This window comes from Canis aureus, chromosome 23 (genome assembly GCF_053574225.1).
Source record: "Canis aureus isolate CA01 chromosome 23, VMU_Caureus_v.1.0, whole genome shotgun sequence".
Lineage (NCBI taxonomy): Eukaryota > Metazoa > Chordata > Mammalia > Carnivora > Canidae > Canis > Canis aureus.
In genome coordinates, this window is record NC_135633.1 from 15,547,838 (window position 1) to 15,560,498 (window position 12,661).

General features: G+C 42.6%; 1 protein-coding gene across 8 annotated transcripts in view; it reads right to left on the reverse strand.

Annotated features, from left to right (window-relative positions):
* Positions 1-12,661, reverse strand: part of MICAL2 (microtubule associated monooxygenase, calponin and LIM domain containing 2) — a 222,762-nt gene that overhangs the window by 48,557 nt on the left and 161,544 nt on the right. For all 8 annotated transcript variants that reach the window (XM_077866456.1, XM_077866455.1, XM_077866454.1 and 5 more), the window contains 2 exons: positions 11,453-11,613; positions 8,896-10,219 (listed from right to left, as the gene is read on the reverse strand). In XM_077866456.1, the coding sequence (XP_077722582.1) occupies positions 8,896-10,219; positions 11,453-11,613 (1,485 nt within the window). The remainder of the gene's footprint in view (positions 1-8,895; positions 10,220-11,452; positions 11,614-12,661) is intronic.

A 12,661-nucleotide genomic window follows, 5' to 3' on the forward strand; every position in this document is an offset into this window, starting at 1 on the left:
TCTTGTCTTATTTTTTCCTCTCTTCCTCTATTATCCTCTGCTTTTGGTTTCTTAAATTCCACATATGAGTAAGATCACATGATAACTCTCTTTCTCTGACCGACTTATTTCACTTAGCATAACACTCAATAGTTCCATTCACATTGTCACAAATAGCAAGATTTCATTTCTTTTAATGGCTGACTAGTATTTCAATGTATATAAATATATCACATCTTCTGTATCCACTCATCGTTGATGGCATTCCATGGTTTGGCTCTTGTGAACCTTGCTGCTATGAACATCGGGATGCAGGTGCCCCTTTGGATTACTACATTGGTAGCTTTGGGGTAAATACCCAGTAGTGCAATTGCTGGGTCATAGGGTAGCTCTATTTTCAACTTCTTGAGGAACCTGCATACTGTCTTCCAGAGTGGCTGCACCAGCTGCATTCCCACCAACAGTGCAAGAGGGTTCTCCTTTCTCCACATCCTCATCAGCATTTGTTGTTTCTTGTCTTGTTCATTTTAACCATTCTGACTGGTGTGAGGTGGTATCTCACTGTGGTTTTGATTTGATTCTCCATGATGCCAAATGATGTGCAGCATTTTTTCGTATGTCTGTTGGCCATTTGTATGTCTTTCTTGGAGAAATGTCTGTTCATGTCTTTTGCCAATTTCTTGATTGGATTCTTTGTTTTTTGAGTGTTGAGTTTGAGAAGTTCTTTACAGGTTTTGGATACTAGCCCTTTATCTGACGTGTCATTTGCAAATATCTTCTCCCACTCTTTTGGTTGTCTTTTGGTTTTGTTGACCATTTCCTTCGCTGTGCAGAAGCTTTTTATCTTGATGAAATCTCAATAGTTCATTTTTGCCTTTGTTTCCCTTGCCTTTGGAGACGTGTCTAGCAAGAAGTTGCTGTAGCCGAGGTCACAGAGGTTGCTGCCTGTGTTCTCCTCTAGGATTTTGATGGATTCCTGTCTCACCTTTAGGTCTTTCATCCATGTTGAGTCTAGTTTTTGTGTATGGTGTGAAAAAATGGTCCAATTTCATTCCTCCGCATGTGGCTGTCCAATTTTCCCAACACCATTTATTGAAGAGACTGTCCTTTTTCCAGTAGATATTCTTTCCAATGTAAATCTTATTAAGATTAGTTGATTATAGAGTTGAGGATCCATTTCTGGGTTCTCTATTCTGTTCCATTGATCTCTGTGTCTGTTTTTGTGCCAGTACCACACTGTCTTGATGATCACAGCTTTGTAATAGAGTCTGAAGTCAGGAATTGTGATGTCATCAGTTCTGATTTTTCTTTTTCAACATTCCTTTGATTATTAAGGGTCTTTTCTGGTTCCATACAAATTTTAGGATTATTTGTTCCATCTGTTAAAAAAATTGATGGTAGTTTGATAGGGATTGCATTGAATGCATAGATTGCTCTAGGAAGCATAGACATTTTAATAATATTTGTTCTTCCAACTCATGAGCATGGAATGGTTTTCTATTTCTTTGTGTCTTCCTCAATTTCTTTCATGAGTCTTCTATAGTTTTCTGAGTACAGACCCTTTGCCTCTTTGGTTAGGTTTATCCCGAGGTATCTTATGGTTTGGGGTGTAATTATAAATAAGATTGATTCCTTAATTTCTTTCTTCTGTCTCATTGTTTGTGTATAGAAATGCAACTGATTTCTGTGCATTGACTTTATATCCTGCTATGTTGCTGAATTGCTGTATGAGTTCTAGCAATTTTGGGGTTGAGTTTCTTGGGTTTTCCACATAGAGTATCATGTCATCTGCAACGAGTTAGAGTGTGACTTCTTTGCTGATTTGGATGCCTTTTATTTCTTTTTGGGTACAACCACTTTTGAAAACTGACAGTACCTATTAAAGCAAACTATGTCCATTCCTACTCCACGACCTGTCAAGTCCATTCCCAGGCACATACTGACAAAAGATTCTGTCTCTGAACAAACTCTAGGCAAGCTCTTTTGAGCCTTCCTCTTGGCTAAGCCTCAGTGTTGGTCTATAAAAACAATAGACTCCCAACATAAATTATTTAGCCCACCCACTTCTTCCTACATGGAAGGAAGTAGGAAGAAAAAGTACCTGCTCGAGAAAACTCAAAGCAGACAAAGGAATTTAGTGTTTGTCCTAGTCCACACCTGCTGATAGGTCCCTGACTACCCTTTCCTAGAGCAGTTTTTAAAAGGTGCTTAAGATGAGAGTCCTTCCTCTATCCCTTTGAAATGCATATGTATTTCTTCCACTGGAGAATCTCTTTCTCAAGGACCTGAAAGCCATTCCTTTAAAAAGTAATCAGCGGGAAGGATAGACCTCTGTCTCCAAGTCTTTATGGGAAGATCCAGTCCTAACTTCAATAGTTGCCAACTAACATGCACAACTGGCCTAATCAGCATTTATACTGACCAAGCCTTTGTAATTTTTCACTTCCTCAACTCTACTGAGCCTCTCTTTCACTCCTCCCTATTCCATCAATCTCTCTGTCAAACACTCAGCCACCTCTGTAAAAATCAAAGGTGAGTTCAGTTCAGTTGCAATACTATATTATTATTATTATTAATTAAAATCCATCCTTAACACTTTTCATAGCATCTGGCTTTATCTTTGACAATAGCCAACAGCAACGATAGGTATAAGAATGCTCATAGCAGCACCATTCACAATAAAAGCAATGGAAAACACCTAAGTGCCCAGCATCAGAAGGCACAAGTAAATTGTGGCATATTCACACGAGGGAATAAAATGTAGCAATACAAAGAATGAACCACTGCTGCACATAACTATAGGGATCCCCCCAACCCCAATAATCTTTAACAGAAGAAGCCAGGCACAATACAGACTTGTATTTTCTTTTGTTGTGGAAGCAATGAACTCAGATTTGGCACCAGCAAGACCCATTTATTATCTCACAATGCATAAGCCAGAAGTGCAGGCAGGCATGACTCAACTGGGTCCTCTGTTCAGGGTCTCATGAAGCTGGAGTTGAGGTGTCTGCCATTCCGGGGTCTCAGCTGCAGCCCAGAGTTCCCTTCCAGCTCATTCAGGTTGTTTGTAGAGTTCTGCTTCTGGTGGTGGTAAGAGTTGGGGCCCATTTTCTCACTGGCTGTACACTGGAGGTCCATCTGGGGCCTCCTGCCCGTGGGGCCTCTCAGAGTAGGACAGTGTACTTCTTCCAGGCCAGCAGGATCATATCTTTCTCACCCTGCGAGTTTCAGGAAGGGCCCCATCCTTATTAAGGGCTCCTCCGATTAGGTTAGGCCTACCCAGGATAATCTCCCTTTTGATTAACTCAAAGTCAATTGGTTTAGAGCTTAATTACATTTGCGAAATCCGGTAACCTAATCACGGGAGTGAGATCCATCATGTTCACATTCCCACCATAATCAGGAGGACGAGATTCTACAGGGCAGAAAGCATGGGGCCCTCTGAGAATTCGGCCTGCCACAATATTGAATGATTCAATGTTCAGAAAGTCAAAAAACTGTAGAGGTAATCCAAGATGATAGAAGTCAGATGGTAAGCACTTTTGTTGGGTGTCACAAATATGTGGGAAGAAGTAAGATGGAAGCTTGTGAGTGCTGCTAATTTTTTTTTTATAGTTTGATCTCAGAGGTATTTTTTTAAAAGCTTTATTTACTTATTCATGAGACACACACACACACACAGAGAGAGAGAGAGAGAGAGAGAGAGAGAGAGAGAGAGAGGCAGAGACACAGGCAGAGGGAGAAGCAGGCAGCTGGAGAAGCAGGCTCCATGCAGGAAGCCGGACATGGGACTCCATCCCAGGTCTCCAGGATCACACCCTAGGCTGAAGGTGGCGCTAAACCGCTGAGCTACCAGGATCACACCCTAGGCTGAAGGTGGCGCTAAACCGCTGAGCTACCCGGGCTGCCCTTGAACTCAGAGGTATTTATACAAATATACACATTGTAAAAATTCAGCAGTTGTGTACTTAATATTTGTGTATTATACTGTCTATATCTTACACTGCAATAAAGATTTTATGCAAAAATAAAAAAGAGGTTCTCAAGGTGCCTTGTTTAATTATATACTGGAATAATTTGCATTAAAATTGTTTGTATAAAATCAGCACTGGTAAGTGCTTGAAATCAGTTTATGCCCCTAAGTAATTTAAAGACCCAGAGAAATTTATATGTACTATTAATTTACCCAGAAAGTTTTATTGTGAAAATAAGAAAAATTAAATTTCAGCCAATTTATTCAAGTGATCATAAGTTCAAGGTATTTCCATTCAAATATGTTTTGAAAGTTTCTCATTTTCAATTAGAATACTGTTTTCTCTCTCTATTGCATAGGAGCATACCTACAAGTTAAATGTAGAGAGAGCAATTTCAATGTGTGTGTGTGTGTGTGTGTGTGTGTGTGTTTCTGTGTGTATTTGTGATTGGTGGATAGGCTGGTCAGGGACAGGAAATAAAAGGAAACTAATGGGCCTAATCTAATAGGGTAGGTAACATCTTTCCATTCTTAGGATACTGACCTAAGAACACCTGAGAGAAACACAAAGTTCTGTGAGATGGGCCCAGACACAATTTCCAGAGCTGGTCTTAACCTAGTTCCATTCTCTACCTTTTCATTGTGTTCCAAGCCAAGGAAGTCATACTATTTCTTACTATATATAAATGTAACAGTTCTGTATGATAAATATATCAGGAACACACATTTCTCCCCACTTAATGTAATTAGCATGTACAAAAATCACATATATGTGATATAAATGAACTAAAGGCCAATCTTACAAATGAATTTGATATAAAAGTCTTAAATAAAATATTAGCAAATGGTGGGGGGGGGCTTGGTGGCTCAGTTGGTTAGGCATCCTATTCTTGGTTTCGGCTCAGATCGTGATCTTGGGGTCCTGGGATCAAGCCCTGCACTGGCTCTGTGCTCAGCGCAGAGTCTGCTTGTCCCTATCCCTTCCCCTCTGCTTCTTCCCTTCCCAAGCACTTTCTCTCTCTCTCTCTCTCTCTCTCAAATAAATAAATAAAATCTTAAAAAACATATTAGCAAACAGAACAGAAAAGCATAATAAAATAATAAGATATCGTGTCCAAATGGTATTCATTTCAGCAATATAAGGATGGTTCAATATCAGTGAATTTATTATGTAATTCATGGTATTATTCAATCATATGAGAAAAAATCATACAATCATCTCAAAGACTACTGAAGTGACATTTGATAAAATTCAACATCCATTCATGATTTAAAATACTTTCAATAAAATAGGATTTGATGGCAATTTCCTTAGAGGATTTAAATTTATCTTGGTCAACCCAGAAGCCAGTATTATGCTTAAATGGGAAAACATTCTCTTTAATGAGGTGCATTCTCATTAAGGCTAGGCATTTCATATGGAAACCATTCTTACTACTTTTATTTAATATTGTTCTGGAAATTCTAGAAACCAAACAAACTGAGGTAACAAAATAAATTAGAGGTATACATCTTTTAAACAGAAGGTAAAATTATCATTATTTATAGACATTATGATTGCATATTTGGGGAGGGCCCTGGAGAAGACATTGGAAAGCTTTTACAAACAAGGAGAATCCAGCAAAATGGATGAGTACAAAAGTACTATACAGAAATCAATAAATTTCAGTACACAAACAACAGTAGGAAGATGGAGCAAAAGATTTTATTTACAATAGCAATAAAAACTAATACATTGCAATAAACTTAATAAATACACAAGACCTGTAAGATGTAAAGTTTAAAACATTCTGGCGGGGGAGGTGCACAAAAAAGACAGCAAATGAGAAGGCAATTCATATCATAGGGTCGCGGATTCTTGCCAAGTTAGTTTGTAAACTTAATCCCGTAAAAGTAGTCATAGGATTTTGTTTGGTACATAGACAGGCTAATGCTAAATTCATATAGAATATCAAAAAAGCAAAAAGAGCCAAGGAATTTTTAAAAAAGAGGAGCAATCACGGAATGCCCTTCCTACCTGATGGTACATACATACATTTAAAAAGGTATATAAATATATAGAGTAAAATAATTAAAACAGTGTAGTACTGATATATAACAGACAACTCAACAGAATATTATGGGTGGTATGGAAATCAGTCCAAGTGCAGGAATTTGATACATGACAAAGATGTCATCTCATAAGAGTGGAGAAGATGCGTTAGTCATTAAATTATTTTAGAATAACCAAGGAGACAGCTTAAAACAAAAACAAAAATGGGACTGGATCCATACTTCACATTTTACTTTGGATAGTTTCTTGATATAAATATTTCAATGTAAAAGTTTAAAACAAACAAATAAGACTAAGAGAAACTATAAGAAAATGCTTCTATATACTTGGAAGAAGCTCTTTCTGAACTATGATATAGTTTCTAAGTCTAAGGAGCCATAAAATGAAAAATTGCTTATAATTACTAAATACAAATAAAAATTTTATATGACAAAACCCATCATAAGCAAAGTTAAACACAAGCCAGAGCTGGAAAAAAATATTTGTCATTCCTATCACAGAAACGGGCTAAATTTCCCTTTTAATAGAGTCCCTTCATATGATTAAGAAAAATACCAACATTTCCACAGAAAACAGGATGAAAGAAAAAAGTAATGGCTGACAGAAAAGGAAATATGGATGACTTAACATATGAAAAAATACTCAAGCACCTGTCAGATTGGTAAAGATTAACAACAACAAAAAAAGGTGGGTAACACAATGGTTAGTGCAAGTGTGGAAACACTGTCTTCATATTTGGCTGAACCAGCACCACTTTGACAGAGGATGATTTGTCAGGATCTATCAAAATTTCTGATTCACAGATCTCTGTTCCAGCATTTCCACTTCTAGTATGTCCACACATGCCAAATGGCCTAAGTTCTCGGTTCATTATTGTAACAGTGTTTGCAATAGCAAAAGATCTGAAATGAACTTTCCATCATAGGGGACTGGCTACCCAAATCCACATCCACATAACAGAATACTGTGCAGCTATAAAGCATAAAGCTCTTTATGTGCTAATATGCAATGATGTCCAAAAAAAATGAAAAGTATAATAAGAAGTGTGTAGAATTTGCTAGCAAACTACCTTAATGAAAAGAGAGAGAGAGAGAGAGAGAGAGAGAGAGAAATGATATAATACGTACATTTGCTCTTATATGTATGACTTCTGTCTGTGAGAATGCTTAAGAAGCTGATGATCACATCTGTCATCAGCGGTATGACCTGGATGGCTCAGGGACAGGGAAGGGACATAAGACTATTTATTTTGTGCATTTTGTACCCTTTTATTTTAAACCACATGAATGTATTGTCTATCAAAGAATGCACAACAGATTAAAGTTTACAATGTGGTTTAAAGGGTGTACTTAAACTCTGAGCATGTCTGTGCTTATCCTGAGCTTGACTGAAAAAAAAGTCTCTTGTTAAACCTATGTAGATTTCTGATGAAGGCACCAAAGAAGGAAAAGAATTTTTTACTTGAAAACTAATGGTCTAAAGTAAAAGGTAAAGAAGAAAAAAGCTAACAAAATAAATAAAAATAAAGTTGCTCAAGAACAGAGATAGGAGGGGCAGCTGGGTGGCTCAGTGGGGTAAATGTCTGACTTTGGCTCAGGTCATGATCTCAGGATTCTGGGATCCAGCCTCCACATTGCATCATTGGGCTCCATGCTCAGCGGGGAATCTGCTTGAGATTGTCTTCCTCTGCCCCTCCCCCTGCGCGTGCACACTGTCTCAAATAAATAAATACAATATTTACCAAAAAAATAAGGATAGGAGAACCACAGTTTGTTTAGAGCCATAAAATGAGTATCAACAGCAAAATAAATCATGTGAGTCTTTAACTAAACTGTCTCTAAGGATATATATTAAAACTCTGGCAAAGAGGAGAGAGGGCAGAGAATAGACATTACTATTTTTTTTAAAGATATTTCTGTGTTGTTGAATTATTCCAATTCTTTGTTATATTAATTAATCCAATAATATTTAAAAATTACAATCAGATTTAAATATAAAAAAGCCTAAGTTTCCGGTGGTAACCAAATATATAAGTGTGTTTAAACAGTAAATAAGAAAACACAAGCTTAAAAGAGGAATCATTTTTTGACTAGTAAAATAGCAATATTTAACAATAAATATGGTGCTAACAGGTGACAGTATGGTGAAAAAGATATTTCATACATTAGTGGTGGAATATAAACTGGTACCTTTCTCTACACTTAACTCAAATTTATAACATGCAGCTGTAAGAAATAACACAGAAAACTCCCATGTACCCTTTATCTGTATATTGTTAAGAAACAATTTGTTAGTGCAAATTAAGAATCTTAAAAATATTTGCATCTTTAATCCAGTAAGCTCATTTCTTAGAACCTATCTTTAAAAAAATAATTCAAAGGAAAGAAATACCTATATGCATAAAAATGTTCATTCAATATCATATGTAAAATATATTCATATGCATAATTTATATACACATACATATCTATACATCAATAAAACAGTTGTTTTCTAAATAAAAAATATTTACTTAATGAAATAATGTATCCACTAGATATAATAGTCTACTGCCATCAAATTGTATTTATGTAAACTATGCACTAATTGTCATAATAGCTGTGGTATACTGATTTTAAAAAATACAATTTTGGGGGTAAAGTTTAGTAAAAGTTACCATACACAGATAATGAGTGGGAAAGTGGTGAGATCATGGTTGATTCTTTGTCTTTTTCAAAACTCTCTATAGCATAATCTCAACTTTTTTTCTTAATTTTTCAAATTCAACTTTTCCTACTTTGGTCAGAATCTAATTTGGGAAGAAGGAGAAAGTGAAAGATGCCTGTTGTGAGTAAGAATGACTAACTGCCCAGCATGAACTGCAGACTTTGGTTAGCAAAGAGCCACTTACTTGCATCTTTGTCTGGAGAAGGAGGAGGGACCCTCTGTCCCAGGCAGGTGCTATGGCGAGGCTGTGCCAGGGCATTGTCCACGGGCTCCCCTTTCCCCCTGGGGGTGCTGAAGAGGTCCTGGAGGTCCTTTCTTTGTTTGGATTCCTGGAGGGAACTCTCACAAGATTTGTCTTTGAGTTTGAGGGAGGAAAAGAGCGAGATTCTTTTCTTTGGAACCCTAGAAGCATCTGGAAAGGTCTCTTGCAAACTCACTTTCTCCAGGAGTGTGGGCACATCATCTATCTTGTGGCAGGGCGGGGACATGAGTGCAGGAAACACCTTGGACGGTCGGGTGGGCAAGCTGTGGGTGCGGTGGACGGGGTCAGGAGGGCTAGGGTATGAGGGCTGGGCAGCCTTGGCAGGTGAGGAGCCCAGGGAGAAGAAGGCCGAGGCCCTGCTCGCCGAGTCCTTTCCTGGGGACTGCTGGTTGCAGTCTTTATTGGAGCTGGTTTTGCGAAGGCTGAATGAGTGAGTGCAAGCATGCGGCTGGCTGGGCTGGCTGGCGGGCAAGGCCTTGCTTTCCGGCCTGGCAAAGGCTTTCCTCCCACCTTCCGAGGTGGGGAGGAGGGGCTCCAGGGACCTCCGGATGGCATTTGCTATGAGCCGAAGTGGGGACTTGGGTGGAGCCCGTTCGGCTGGGATCCCCATCTTCTCCTGAGCCTTTCCCAGGGCTGGCGGGGTCTCTCTGGCTGTCTGGGGAGGCAGCAAGGGCCTCATCAGTTTCAGCACGTGGCCTCCTCTACCCTTGTCAGGGCTCTTCTCTGCATTTGGTGCCCTGGCTTCCGGGCTCACACTCTCGGGGATGGAGTTGTCCCAGTCCAGCAGCTTTGTCTTCTGCTCCGGAGTGAGGACTAACTTCCTCAAGCCCAGCTTCTTCCCCTCTGACAGCTCTGACCCATCCTCTGCTCCCTCTCTGGGTCCCATGTTCTTTCCTCCTGAGTCCTCTTCAGCCCTGCAAGGTAGCTCTTGGTCTGGCAAGCACTTGTCCTGCCCTCCGGGGGGGTGTGGGTCTTTGTGGAGGCTTCTGGTGTCCCCAAGAGGGGCCTCTGCTTCCGGACACCCATCAGAAGCCATCTCGGCAGGGCTGGGGGGCTGGGGGCTGGTGGGGCCATCTTCACCAGGCCTCACCACGCAGTACTCTGCCTGCCCCAGCACTTGGTTGTGAGGCAGATACAGAGGCATGTCCTTGGGGACCCCTTTGGCTCTGGCGCGCCTCAGAAAGATTGGAGTGGAAAGGCCTGAGTGACCTCTTGAGACCCGTGAGGGCAGGTGGTCAGCCGTCTCCTAGAGAGGATGGGCAAAATGAATGGATATTTAGGAATTCCCAGCATTTATTTATATGGGGAGGCAGATCTCAGCCCATGGCCCCCCTCCCTTCCTCTCTTCAGATCTCCGGTACCCAAAGTCTAAAAGAGTTCTGGCTAGGATGATTTCAAAGGGCTGCTCTGCGTTCTAAGTGGATGCCCTGGGACCTGCTGGGATCTGCCTGGAGTCCCTGTATCAGCTCTGAATGAAGGCTTTGCTGGGTGCTGGATTAGGTGGGCAGGAAGCCAGAATGGAAGGCGAAGGCATGGACAAGCTCCTGGGCCAGCCAGGCACACTGGCCTGGCCCCTGTGAGTGGCCAGATGTGTAGAGGAGGACAGATGCCCCATGACTTAGCCATGGCTCCTGCTAAGGGGTATATTCCACCCATAGGTGTGTTCCTCCAACAACCAAGAGACCAAGGCTTCTTCCTTGGAGATTATTAGGAGAGACTGTTACCCTCCTGGGCTGGAGCTTGGTGGCCAGAAGGATGCCTTTAGGACTTTCCAATGACCCATCTCAATCTGACTCATGCCTTGCACCACTGAGAAAGTAGCCATTTGTAGCATGCAGGAACTTGGCCCTTGGCAAAGGAAGAACATAGGGAAATTCTAGAAGGGCCGTGCCCTGCCAAGAGCTCTGTGCCTGAGGGGCAGGTCATAGGGCAGGAGAAAGAGCACGTAGCTTTTTTTGTTCTTGTGCACCCCACTTCCCAGAGCCTGGACCAAGGTAACAGAGGCTTGGTAAACTCATACTGAAGGGTAAAGTCCAAACCTGAGTGTTTCAGTGATGCCATTTCCTGTTCAAGGGGGATGTGCTTCCAAGAGCCTCGACTGCTACCAAAGGCAGCCTCAGCCTGCGTCTGCTTCCCTCAGCTGTGGGCAACCCGAGGTCCTCTGTCAGGCCCTCAAGGACAGAGCATACATCCTAGCATGTCTGCATGCCAGAGTCCTGCCCAGAGTCTGTGCCCCACAAAGTCTGCTGACCGACGGCTGTGCCCCAGGCCTGGCTGAGAAGGAACAGCACGGATGAGCTTTCATGAAAGGGACAAGTGAAGAAGGCCTGGGTGGACATTTGAAAGAGCATCTTGTGGCCCTGGCTTTGCACCTGGGTGACCTAAGAAGTGCTAAAGTTCCAGAGTTAAGTGTGGGAGTGGGTGGAGCAGGAGCAGATCCCCTTCCTCACAGCTGCACAGGGTCCCAAAGTGCATTTACCTGAGGTAGGGAGAAGCCATCCGGAGAGTTCCCCGGGAGAGTGGCTGAAGAAAAAGATGGTGGGGAAGATGAGGGGGAAGACAGTGAGGAAGAAGAAAGCGGGGCCTCTGAAGGTTCCTTGGAAGGTGGCAGAGTTCTTTCGTTGTTCACTGGCGTCGAATCTACCAAGGAAAGAACATACTCTCCATTACAGCGCTGTCATTACCTTATATTGTATGAAAAGAGGCGTAAAGGGAAGCTCCAACTCGATAAATAGAGTCAGAGGGAGGATGGGGTTGGAGACTGACTCAGAGGCCCTGGTGCCCAGACTTTGACTTTAGGAGAAACAGGTGCAGGAGTGGCGGCCTCCTGTGGGGGGATGGAGGTCCTAGGATGAGTTGTCTAAGAACCACTGCCCTTCCCACTTTGTGAGGATGTTCCCAGGAGATGAAACAGGGAGTCTCCAGGGTGTCTCTTGGAAATGGACGAAGTTCCCCCTAAAGCCATTGTGGTTGGGGTCTGGGCTGTGTTAAGTCACTTAGTCAATAAACCACCTGAGGCCTGGACTTCCCCCGAGACGCTGGACTGTTAGGCGTGGGCGTGGGCAGGGTAGCCAGTCACCGCTAATGACTCGGGCTCCTCCCTCTCACATGGGCGCCCAGGGGCTCTCAGGTGGTTAGTTTGAGATCTTAAAAGAACACTAGCCGGGGAGGTTATAATGAGCATCAAATCATTGGAAGCATATGGAGTGGGGTTCGTGCCAAGCTCCTGTTGGTCAGGGAGCAAGCGAGATGCAGCGTGTGTGCGCGCAGAGCCCCGCGAGGAAGGGCTGGGTGGCTGGGGCCCTGAGAACGGGCCTAGCTCTGCATCTGGGAGCCGGAGTCGATTGGTGTGGTAACCACAGAACCGTGGCAGTTGTAGCCCGTGAGATCAAGCTCCCTCTCCGGAGTGCACACACGCATGTGTACGTGTGCCCGCACGCCCTCTAAGTAACCTTAAATCTAAAATCTCAAGAGCTTTGCTTCTGCAGTGGCCATCCCAGCGCGGCCACACTCCGTTTCTGGGTTGTCCACTTGGTGTCTGACGCGTCGGCCCAGCTCGTTCTCCTGCGAGCCCTCCCAGCAAACGAGGCTCTCCCCCAGTCACCTCCCAGGACCAGTGTCCCTCTACCCACTCCCGTCAGGCTCCCTGCTGGCGGCCGCTCAGCTGACCCATTCCGATTGCCCTCCA